The 11,184-nt window shown below is 59.7% G+C and overlaps 1 protein-coding gene across 2 annotated transcripts; it reads left to right on the plus strand.

Moving 5' to 3' along the window:
* The first annotated feature begins 101 nt into the window (after positions 1–101).
* Positions 102–10,928, plus strand: MFAP2 (microfibril associated protein 2). Of its 2 annotated transcripts, none has more exons than XM_064396804.1 (9): positions 102–1,190; positions 5,664–5,742; positions 8,136–8,222; positions 9,098–9,124; positions 9,205–9,291; positions 9,714–9,755; positions 10,161–10,248; positions 10,347–10,420; positions 10,695–10,928. In XM_064396804.1, exons 1-9 carry the CDS (start codon positions 1,101–1,103, stop codon positions 10,796–10,798), a joined length of 678 nt encoding a protein of 225 aa, XP_064252874.1. In that variant the 5' UTR covers positions 102–1,100; the 3' UTR covers positions 10,799–10,928. The 2 variants fall into 2 exon arrangements, with proteins under 2 accessions (XP_064252874.1, XP_064252875.1); XM_064396805.1 differs by lacking the exon at positions 102–1,190 and adding an exon at positions 1,610–2,305.
* Positions 10,929–11,184: the final 256 nt, after the last annotated feature.

Genomic DNA, 11,184 nt, shown 5'->3' on the forward strand with positions numbered 1-11,184 from the left:
CCATGCTGAGCCCATGGCCACCCTGATCCCTTGGCCACACTGATCCCTTGGCAATGCTGAGCCCATGGCCATGCTGATCCTGTGGCCACGCTGATCCCATGGCCGCACTGATCCCGTGGCCACACTGAGCCCATGGCCACCCTGATCCCATGGCCACCCTGATCCCATGGCCACCCTGATCCCATGGCCACCCTGATCCCATGGCCATGCTGATCCCATGGCTGCAGCCCAGAGGAGCAGGAGGTGGAGGAGGAATGGGCGAGAAAATCCAGAGGAGGAGAAGGATCCAGCATGGCTCTTCCTGCAGGATTCCCCCACTCCCACACTGGCCACCAGGGCCACTTGGGCCTCTCATGGCCTGCCCAGGCTGCCAGGAAGGGGGTCCCTGATGTCCCCAGTGCCCCAGCTGTGTCACTGTGAAGCCCCAGTCCCCTCTAGATGTGTAGGGAGTTTACAGTCCCCGTTCCCAGCTTGCCGAGGCTGCTGCTCCATCCCCAGCGCCTGGGCCCCTTCTCCGCTTGGAATGCTCGGGCAGAGCACCTCTGCTTGGGGATGGGACCTCTGTAGCATTACAGACCCCACAAATTCTCTATTTTTTAACTCTTCCCCGTCGGGAAGGCAACAGTGCCGCTCGCGGGCTCCGGACGGGGCTGTCACGGGTCTTGTCCAATAAATTAACACTTATTTTCTTGGCTGCTGGTCTGTGCTGCCCGCTGGGGGTGGATTTGGGATGGCACGGGTGAGTATCTGTGGAGCAGGAGGAGGTTTTGGGGTCACCTCGTTCCCAGGCAGGCTGGGAAACGCTCAGTGCTCGAAAGCAGGGCCTGGAGCCAGGGATGACACCGCTGGGATTCCTGCAGCCCAAACTGGGCTGAACAACCTCTCTCCAGCTGGAATTTCCTAGAAAATAACAATAATCGCTGGAAAAGCCCAGGTGTCCTGGCTGAGACTCCGAAACCTCGCTCCTTCCACCGAGGAACAGCCGGCGCCGCATCCCGCAGGGAAGGAGCAGCTCCCGGAGGGTCTGGGAGAAAAACCCTCCCGGGGTTTTCCAGCTGCCTCCCAGGATCCCGGGCTGCTTCCTGCAGGGATTCGCTTCCATGGAAAAATCTGAACCCCCTCCGAGCGCCGGCGGCGCCTCCCCGCCCTGGGGAGCTGGGATTAGCTCAGGAAATGAGGCACAAGCAGAGGTAAGAGGTTTCCTGCAGGCCCGGCCAAGGCTGCGGTTGTTAAGCCAGGCTTCCCGAGCCTGGAAACCCTCCCCGCTGCAGCCCTCGGAGCTCTGCCCGTCCCTGGCGGCATCCGAAGCGGAGGCACCGGGAGCCGCTTCCCTCGGGATTTCCGAGCGCCCCGGGGTGTTTGGCTTGGATGGGCCGGGAGGGTGTTCCCAGCCCCGGGGGATGGCAAAGTTCATTTAATTATTGACAGGCTGCTCCTGCCCCCGGATGGAGCTGCACAGGGCCGGGATGAGGATAATGCTGCGGCTGGGGGCGGCAGGAGCTCGGTGGGAGCAGCTGAGGTGGTTTTGGGGTCCTTTGGGTGGTTTTACCCATTCCTCAGCCTGGAAATTGAGGTGGTTTTGGGGTCCTTTGGGTGGTTTACCCATCCTTCAGCCTGGAAATTGTGGTGTTTTGGGGGCCTTTGGGTGGTTTTACCCATTCCTCAACCTGGCAACTGAGCCGTTTTGGGATTTTTTGGGTGGTTTTATCCATCATTCAGCATGGAAAACCAGAGGAGAGGAGATGAGACCACCTTCCAGCCCCATCTGCCTCTCATCTTGCTCTGAAAATCCCTTTTTTCCTGCATTTTGCAGCTCTCAGAGCCTGTCCTGGTGCACAACCCAGCGTGGGCTGCTGGGAATCCAATCCCACGGGAGAAAATCTCCTCTGCTCCCCCCCATTCCCGTCTCCAGAGACCTCCCCCCTCCACCCCAGCGCCCTCCCTCCGCTCCTTTGGGGTTTCACCCCAAACCTGCAGAATTCACCCCCAGCTCTGGCTCTGTGTCCCTGCCGAGCTCGGGGGTTTCGGGATCGTCCCGATCCCGGCGGGATCCTCCTCCAGGAGCGGGGAAAGGGGCCCCACGCCGGCACCGGGGGCAGCAGAGCCTCCGGCAGCCCCGGCCTGGCTGGGGACAGCGGGATTCGGGTGATTTTTGGGTCCTTTTCCCGCCCCGTCCTGGGATAAATCCCGCGTGGCTGCAGCATCCTCGCTGCTGGGGGGAATCGGAATCCACCCCTGGATCGGGAGGGGTGCTGTGATCCCAGATTTTGGGGGTGCAGTGGTTTTTTTCTCAAGAGCTGACGAGGTAGGAGAAAAATCCCCGGAGCTGCTCCTTCCACCCCTCCCTCCCTGCAGCCCCACAAACCCCGCGCGGATCCTCCCCCTCCTCGCTTTTCCACCGGTTTAAAACTCATCCCTCTTTAAAAAACCCCCAAAACCAACAATGCACCCCGTCCCCGGCGCCCCGGCAGCGGCGCGTTCTCACGGACGGCGATTTGGGGTTGTTTGTGGGTTTTCCCGGCTTTCCCCTCCCAGGCGGCGCGGGAGGAGGAAGGGGCCGGCTCAGGTGTGGCTTTAGGACCCAGCGGATCCCCCGTGCTGGAGGTAGGAGGTTTTTTGGGTTTTTTGTTTTTTCTGACTCTCATTTCAAGAGTTTTGGGGAAGCAGAGAGAGGAGACCGAGGGCAGAGCCGGCACTCACTGGTAAGGACCAGGCGAGGGGAACCCTCCCAATTCCCAGGAATTCCCGGGGACCCCCCGAGCAGCAAACGGGGCTGAACCCCCATTTTGGGGACTTTGTGAAATCACCTTAAAACTCCATCGGTTAAGAGCTTGGAAAAGTTGTTTTCAGCTTTTTAACTTCACAAAGCCAGATCCCCGTGATTTTTGGGGTGCTGAAGGAACGGCAGCCGGGGGAGGGGGAGGGGGGGGAGGGGGCCTTTCTTTGAGGCCTGACAGTTACTGGAGATTTTTAACCACTTCCAAAAAGTCTAAAAATACCCCAAAGCCTGGAGGAAGCCGTGGGTTTGCTGGTTGGTTTGGTTTTTTTTTTTTCTTTTCCATCCTGGAAAGAGATTGTAAAAAAGGGATCTTTTATTCCGATTTGTTTTGGGGGACGGGCCCCTGAGGAAAAGGTGATGTGTGAAAACACGGATGGGGGCACCAAGTTCCTTACCTCTGGTCGGGGGCCAAAAAAATTGGAATCTTTTAAAATTCCCTTTGTTCTCCCACTCTCTGGCAACTGAAGAGCTTAAAAAAAAAAAAAAAAGAAAGAAAGAAAGGAAAGAAAAAAAGAAAAAGAAAAGAAAGGAAAATGAGAGAAAAAAAAAAAGCTGAGGGAGGGGGAAAAGGCTGGGGGAAGGTGGGGTTTAGCAGAATGAAAGGGACTGTGGTGTTCTTTCTCCGGGGTTGATTGTTCCCAGATGTGCAGTTGCAAAAACATCTGGCGCGGTCGGAGCCGCCGGACCCCTGCACGGAGGGAGCGGAGCCGGGGAGGGAAGGGGGAACAGCGGGGCCCTCCCGGCGGGGACGGGGCTGGAGGCGGCTTCGTCCCCTCCTCGGTGGCCTTGGTGAAGGGGGGACATCGTGGGGACATCGTGGGGACATCGTGGGGATGTCGGCCCCGCTCCGGGGTCTCCGTCGGGAGCAGCCGCTGGCATCGCCATCGGGGCAGACGTGACCCGACTGTCCCCGTCCCGCGGCCAAACCCTGCGAGCTCCAGCCAAGATTGGGGGAAATTCAGGGAATTGGAGCTCGGGAGAAGCTGTGAGGGCTGGAAACGGGGCTGGCAGAGAGGGCACTGCGGAGCCGTGTGCTTGGGAGGGCGGGAGGATGGTGGGGGATGGCTCCAGAGGTGGTGTCTGTCCATCCATCCATCCATCCATCCATCCATCCATCCATCCATCCATCCATCCCTCATCCATCCATCCATCATCCATCCATCCATCCATCCATCCATCCATCCATCCATCCATCCATCATCCATCCATCCCCCCCTGCTGATTTTTGGATCCACAGGATGCCGGCTCTGGCGTCCCACAGGATCCTGGCACCTGCAGGACAGCAGAGCTCGGGATGGGCACCCCCAGCCCCAAGCTCTGCCAGCCTGGCAAAGCCCCCGGAGGCGCCGCTGGCCCCGCTCCTCCCAGTCCCTTTAATCCTGGGACATTCCAGGCTGGCTCCGGGGCCGTGGGGAGCAGACAGGACCTGTCCCACCGAGGGCAGCCAGGGCTGATCCAGCCCAGGCAGGGACTGAAGGCTGGAAGACTCTGGAGTCAGCACCTCCAGCAGCTCCAGTCCTGGAACAGGGAGGATGAGGATGAGGTTCCCGGGGATGAGCTGGGAGGGGAAGGAGCTTTGTTTGGTGGGGCTGCAGGACACGGGGAGCAGAGGGTGCCACACGCTGGGCGTGGTGCAGGACACGGGCCCTGGAAGGTGCCTTCAGGGAGTGGGATGGCTGGGAAATGGGAATATTGATACGGAGTGGGATGGGATCCCTGGAGGATCCCACACTGGGGCTGCTGCAGGATGTGATCCCTGGAAGATCCCACTCCCTGGATGGTGCAGGATGGGATCCCTGGAGGATCCCACCCTCCGGAGCCGCTGCTCCCGGTCCCGCTGACCCTGCCCGGGTGTGGTGGGGCTGGAGCCGCGTTCCCCCGGGATCTGGGCCGGGAAGCTCTCCCGGCACGGGGGGTCGATGTTCCCGCTCCGCGGGATGAGGTTCCAAAGGGCTCCTCCCCCCCGTGCCTCAGTTTCCCCGCTGCGGCAGCAGAGCCGGGAGAGCCCGGGGAGGATCCCCCCACCCCAGCGCCGGGAATGCCGGCGGGATTCATCCTCAAACCCCTTCCCCTGGATTTCAGAGGAGTTTTGGGGGAGAATTTCTCTTTTTCCCCCGATTTTCCCCCCGGAGCTGGCTGGGGATGGGGGAAGGGCGGCCGGCATTCCTGGCGGCTCCCGGCCTTGGCGCCTCTTCCCGCCGGGAGCAGCAGCCTTGGAAAACGCCGGGAAGCGCCGGGGCCGCCAAACCCCACGGGATTCCTCTCAAAATCCGGGATTTTCTCCTCAGATCCCCACGCTTCTTTGGATTTAGGGGGCGCCCGAGCAAACGCAGCATCCCCCCAAAACAATTCCTTACCCAAGGAATTGGAAACCTCGGGAAAGGAGCCCGAAATTGCCACTCCGGGGGGTCAGGGCCTCTCCTCCCACATCCCGAGTGATCCGGGGAATGATCCTGACACCCCGGGAGTGATCCCAGATCCCGGGAGTGATCCCGACATCCCGGGAGTGATCCCAGATCCTGGGAATGATCCCGACACCCCGGGAGTGATCCCAGATCCTGGGAGTGATCCCGGATCCTGAGAGTGATCCCAGCACCCCGGGAGTGATCCCGACACCCCAGGAATGATGCCGGCAGTGGTCCCAGGAGTGATCCCGACCCCCGCGTTCTCCTCCCTGCTCTGCCCGCGGGAAATTCCGGGGTTTGCTCCTTGCAAATCCCCTGGGACTGGGCGGGAAGCATTTTTGGGGAAATTCCTTGGTTTCTGAGGACTGGAAGGGGGAGGATGTTTTTGGAGCCAGCTCCCGGGGACACCAGGGATGGGGCAGTGTCCCCGCGTGTCCCTGTGTGTCCCCTCCCTCTGAATCCCCTCTGCTCCCATCCAGACTCCTCCGGCTGCTCCCGCCCTTTCCCGTCATTCCAGCAGGATGAGAGCGGCGGAGCTCCTGGTGCTGTGTCTGCCCGGTGAGTGTCCCCAGCCCTGGGTGACAGCCCCAAACCCCCAGCACCGTTTGGATCGTCCCAATCCCCATTTTCTCACTCCACTTTTACGGGTTTTCCTCATTTTTAAACCCCAAGGCACAACTGGAGGGTCCAAACTCTCATTTTCAGGGTCTAAACCCCATCTCTAGAACCAAAACCCCATTTTTTTTGTGCCCCCAAGCCTCATTTTTGCATCCCAAAACTTCATTTTTATGTTCCAAACCCTCATTTTTAGGTCCCAAACCCTCATTTTTATGTCCCAAAACCTCATTTTAACATCCCTAAACCTCATTTTTAGGTCCCAAATCTTCGCTTTTGGAACCCAAAGCTCTGATTCTGTGGTTGAAAACCACCTTTTTTATGGTACAAACCCTCATTTCTAAGTCCCAAGTGGCTTTTTGGAGGTCTAAAGATTCATCTTAATGCCCAAAATCTCATTTTTAAGGCCCAAAGTTCAGTTTTGAAAGTCCAAACCCTCTCATTTAGAGGTCAAAGTTTTGTTTATAGACCCAAATACTCAATGTTTTGTCTCAAAGCCTCATTTTGACCTTCCAGAATCTCATTCTGGGGATCAAAGCCTGCAAAAATGCATTTTTAGGGCGCAAAGTGTTAATTTTTGATACTAAAGCATCATTTGAGGGATGATCGGGAGGTGGCCACACCTCCCAGTGATTTGGGGGGCTGTGCCATCACTCATTCCCTGTTACTCCCCAAAATTCCCCCAAATCCCGCTTTGGGCTCAGCTTTAGGCCGGGAATGGCTCCGAGCCGGGGCCACGAGGCACCAAGCGAGTGGGGACATGGAGGTGGCACAAAACCGGGACAAAACCCAGGGAAATGAGATTTATAACCCCGGGGGATGGCGGCGAGCAGGGAGGGGCTGCAGCCGGAGCCGGGAGAAGCTGGGGTGAAAGGGGGGGACACGGGGAAACACCTCGGGGTGAGGGAAGGGGGCCGGAGCCCCGGAGCCCATCCCGCAGCATTCCTGGGACACGGAGGGATGGAGCGTCCCGGGCTGGGTGAGCTGAGCCCGCTTCCCGGGGATTCCAGTCCCTTCCAGGGATTCCGGCCCCTTCCTGGAATTCCGGTCCATTCCCGGGAATTCCGATCCCTTCCAGGGATTCCGGTCCCTTCCCAGGATTCCGGTCCCTTCCCAGGGATTCCAATCCCTTCCTGAGATTCCAGTCCCTTCCTGGGATTCCAGTCCCTTCCCAGGATTCCGGTGACTTCCCAGGATTCCGGTCCCTTCCCAGGGATTCCAATCCCTTCCTGAGATTCCAGTCCCTTCCTGGGATTCCGATCCCTTCCAGGGATTCCGGTCCCTTCCCAGGATTCCGGTCCCTTCCCAGGGATTCCAATCCCTTCCTGAGATTCCAGTCCCTTCCTGGGATTCCGGTCCCTTCCCAGGATTCCCGTGACTTCCCAGGATTCCGGTCCCTTCCCAGGGATTCCAATCCCTTCCCGGGGGTTCCAGTCCCTCCGACTCTTCCACGCTGGATTTGGGGCCGTTTCCCCCGGATCCGTGGCGGGCTGAGCTCCCAGGGGATGGAGGGGCTTGGAGCATCCCGGGCTCAGGGGGGCCGTGGCAGCCGGGATCCCCTGGGGTCACCCCTGGGGTCACCCCTGGGGTCACCCGGGTGCTGCAGGGACCCCGGGCAGGGCTGATCCTGCATCCCTGAGCATCCCAAATCCTTCTCCTGCTCTCCTGGGGCCGCAGGGCCCTGAGGACAGAGCAGTGGGATTGGGGATGGTGGGAGCAGGGATCAGGCTGGGGGTGTCCATGGGAACCCCGAATCCTGGGCAGGGGGTTTCTGTGGGGTTGGGGGGATGGTGGCAGCAGGGAACCCCAAATCCCTGGTTTGGGGTGTCCGTGGGAATCCCACATCCCAGTTTGGGGTGTCCATGGCAATCCCAGATCCCAGTTTGGGGTGTCCATGGCAATCCCAGATCCCGGGTTGGGGTTCCCATGACAATCCCAGATCCCAGTTTGGGGTGTCCATGGCAATCCCAGATCCCAGTTTGGGGTTCCCATGGCAATCCCCGATCCCGGGTTGGGGTTCCCATGGCAATCCCCGATCCCAGCTGGGGTGCCCATGGCAATCCCAGATCCCGGTTTGGGGTGTCCATGGCAATCCCAGATCCCGGTTTGGGGTGTCCATGGCAATCCCAGATCCCGGTTTGGGGTGTCCATGGCAATCCCAGATCCCGGGTTGGGGTTCCCATGGCAATCCCCGATCCCGGTTTGGGGTGTCCATGGCAATCCCAGATCCCAGTTTGGGGTGTCCATGGCAATCCCCATCCCGGTTTGGGGTGTCCATGGCAATCCCCATCCCGGCCGGGGTGCTGTGCCCCACTGACCCCGGCCCTGTCCCGCAGCGCTCCTGGTGCAGGGACAGTTCAGCAGGTTCGAGGGCATCACCTACCCCGAGCCAGTCCAGTACTCCCAGTACGACCAGCAGGCAGGTGAGAGCCCGCGCTGGGACGGCCCCGCCCCTTCTGTCCCTCTCCAGACAGACAGACACCCATCCCTCTGATCCCGACAGCCATTCCTCTGATCCCGACAGACAGCCATCCCTCTCCCGGACAGACAGACACCCATCCCTCTGATCCCGACAGACACCCATCCCTCTCCCGGACAGACAGCCATCCCTCTCCCAGACAGACAGACACCCATCCCTCTGATCCCGACAGACAGCCATCCCTCTCCCGGACAGACAGACACCCATCCCTCTGATCCCGACAGACAGACATTCCTCACCCATCCCTCCTCCCTCTTGTGCTCCTTTTCCTCCGCCCCTGGAGTTCCCAACCTTCCCAGCTCCTCCCTCTGCTCTCACTGACAATTCTTTATTTACCATTATCCAATTCCTTATTAAACATTTATCCAACTATTTATTAAACATTTATCCAATCTTTATTAACCCTTTATCCAATTCTTTATTAAACATCTATCCAATTCCTTGTTAAACATTTATCCAATTCTGTATTAACCCTTTATCCAGTGCTTTATTAAACATTTATACAATTATTTATTTCCTTTTATCCAATTCTTTATTAACCCTTTATCTAATTATTTATTCAACCTTTATCCAATTCTTTATTAACCCTTTATCTAATTCTTTATTCAACCTTTATCCAACTATTTATTCGCACTTTATCTAATTATTTTTGAACCTTCATCCATGCCCAATCCCACCTGTGGGAAGTGGCCCAGGTTCATCCCTGGAGGGGCTGGAGGGACTTTTCCCGGCCCCCCACGGAATTCTGGGGATCTCATTTCCCACTCCCAGGGTTCTCTCCCCGAACCCTCCCTCAGCCTGTTTCTGTTTTATCCCCAGAAATTCAGGATTACTACGACTACCACGGTGAGTGTTTCCCTCTGGGATGCCGGGGGTGGGGGGGATCAGGATTTGGGGCTGTCCCTGCACTGGGTCTCTCCCTGCAGATGTCACCCCCCGAGCCCCGGAGGAGCAGTTCCGGTACCAATCCCAGCAGCAATCCCAGCAGGAAACCGTGCCGGCCCCGACCCCAGGTGGGTGACAGCCCCCGGGGGGGGCGACAGCTCCCAGGGGTGGGTGAGAGCCCCAGGGATGGGTGACAGCCCCCCAAGCCCCCCAGTCCCGGGGCTGGGGTCTCTCTGTCCCTTCCCTGTTCCCCCAGCTGCTGTTTTCCCCCCGGAGCAGCCGGTGGGTGCCAAGGGTGCTCAGCCCTAAAATCCCGGGAAAGGGCAGGGAGACACTTCTGCCCCATCCTGAAATTCCCTTACCTGTCTCCTTGTCCCCTTGTCCCGTGTCCCCTTGTCCCCTGTCCCCCTCTCTCCCCCTTGTCTCCTGTCCCCTGTCCACTCTGTCCCGTGTCCCTCTGTCCCACATCCCCCTGTCCCCTGTCCCCTGTCCCTTTGTCCCTTTGTCCCCTGTCCTCTCTCCTTGTACCACTCTCCCTTGTCCCCCTCAGCTGCGGTGCCCGAGACGGAGCCCACGGAGCCGGGACCGCTCGGTGAGTGCCGATCCCATTCCCGTTCCCTGTGCCGATCCCGTTCCCGTTCCCTGTACGATCCCATTCCCATTCCCTGTACGATCCCATTCCCGTTCCCTGTGCCGATCCCATTCCCGTTCCCTGTGCCGATCCCATTCCCGTTCCCTGTGCGATCCCATTCCCGTTTCCTGTGCCGATCCCATTCCCGTTCCCCGTGCCGATCCCATTCCCGTTCCCTGTACGATCCCATTCCCGTTCCCTGTACGATCCCATTCCCGTTCCCTGTGCCGATCCCATTCCCGTTCCCTGTGCGATCCCATTCCCGTCCCCCCGGAGCCGGGCTGTGCCGCCGGGGGGGACAGCCGGGGCGGGGGGAGGTGACACCGGGGCGGGGTGAGGAATTCCCGGGAATTGCGGGTTCCGCAGACTGCCGGGAGGAGCAGTACCCCTGCACCCGGCTCTACTCCGTGCACAAGCCCTGCAAGCAGTGCCTGAACGAGATCTGCTTCTACAGGTGCGTGGGGATGGGAAACACCCCCTGATCCCCCTGAGCAGGGATTTTGGGAATTTTTCGGCTTTACATCCCCATCCTTTCTGTCCCAAAAATTCCAGCCTCCGCCGGGTGTACGTCATCAACAAGGAGATCTGCGTCCGCACCGTGTGCGCCCACGAGGAGCTGCTGCGAGGTGAGGGGGGCGCGCCGCGGAGCCGGCACCGCCCCGTCCAAACTCCCAAACTCCCCCCGTTTGGAAAATTCCGGGAGGGAAAATCCCGCGGGACAAAGCTCCCGAGACCCCCGGAGCACAGCGGGGTGGGCAGCAATGGGGCGGGGGTCCCTGCCTGCTCCCAAAGCTCCCGAGTCCCCCAGAGCAGAGCGGGGTGGGCTGGGCTGGGGGGCTTCCCTCGCTGCTCTCCCGGAGTTTCCCCCATCATCCAGGGCTAATCCCTCTCTGCCCGCAGCCGACCTGTGCCGGGACAAGTTCTCCAAGTGCGGGGTGATGGCCACGAGCGGCCTGTGCCAGAGCGTGGGCGCGTCCTGCGCCCGCAGCTGCGGCGGCTGCTGAGCCGCGGCCCCGCCGCGCACCCGCCCCGCGCCGCCGCAGCTCCCGTGCATGAAGGAGCAGCTCCCGTGCATGAGGGAGCCGCTCCCCGAGACCCCGGGATTCCTCTTCTCCTTGTGCACATAATAATTAAATCGGGGGGGTTTGTTATTTCTGTGCCTTTCTCTGCTCCGCGGGACGGGGAGCCCCGGAGGGTCCTGCAGAGGGGCCCTGCGGCTCCCGGCTCCTTCCCGTGGGGTTAGTCCCGGTTTTTGGGCTCCTGGCTCCTTCCTTTGGGATTATTCCCAATTTCTGGGCTCCCGGTTCCTTCCTTTGGGATTATTCCCAATTTCTGGGCTCCCGGCTCCTTCCTTTGGGATTATTCCTGATTTTTGGGCTCCCACCTCCTT

The sequence above is a fragment of the Passer domesticus genome, chromosome 22, assembly GCF_036417665.1.
Source record: "Passer domesticus isolate bPasDom1 chromosome 22, bPasDom1.hap1, whole genome shotgun sequence".
Taxonomy (NCBI): Eukaryota; Metazoa; Chordata; class Aves; order Passeriformes; family Passeridae; genus Passer; species Passer domesticus.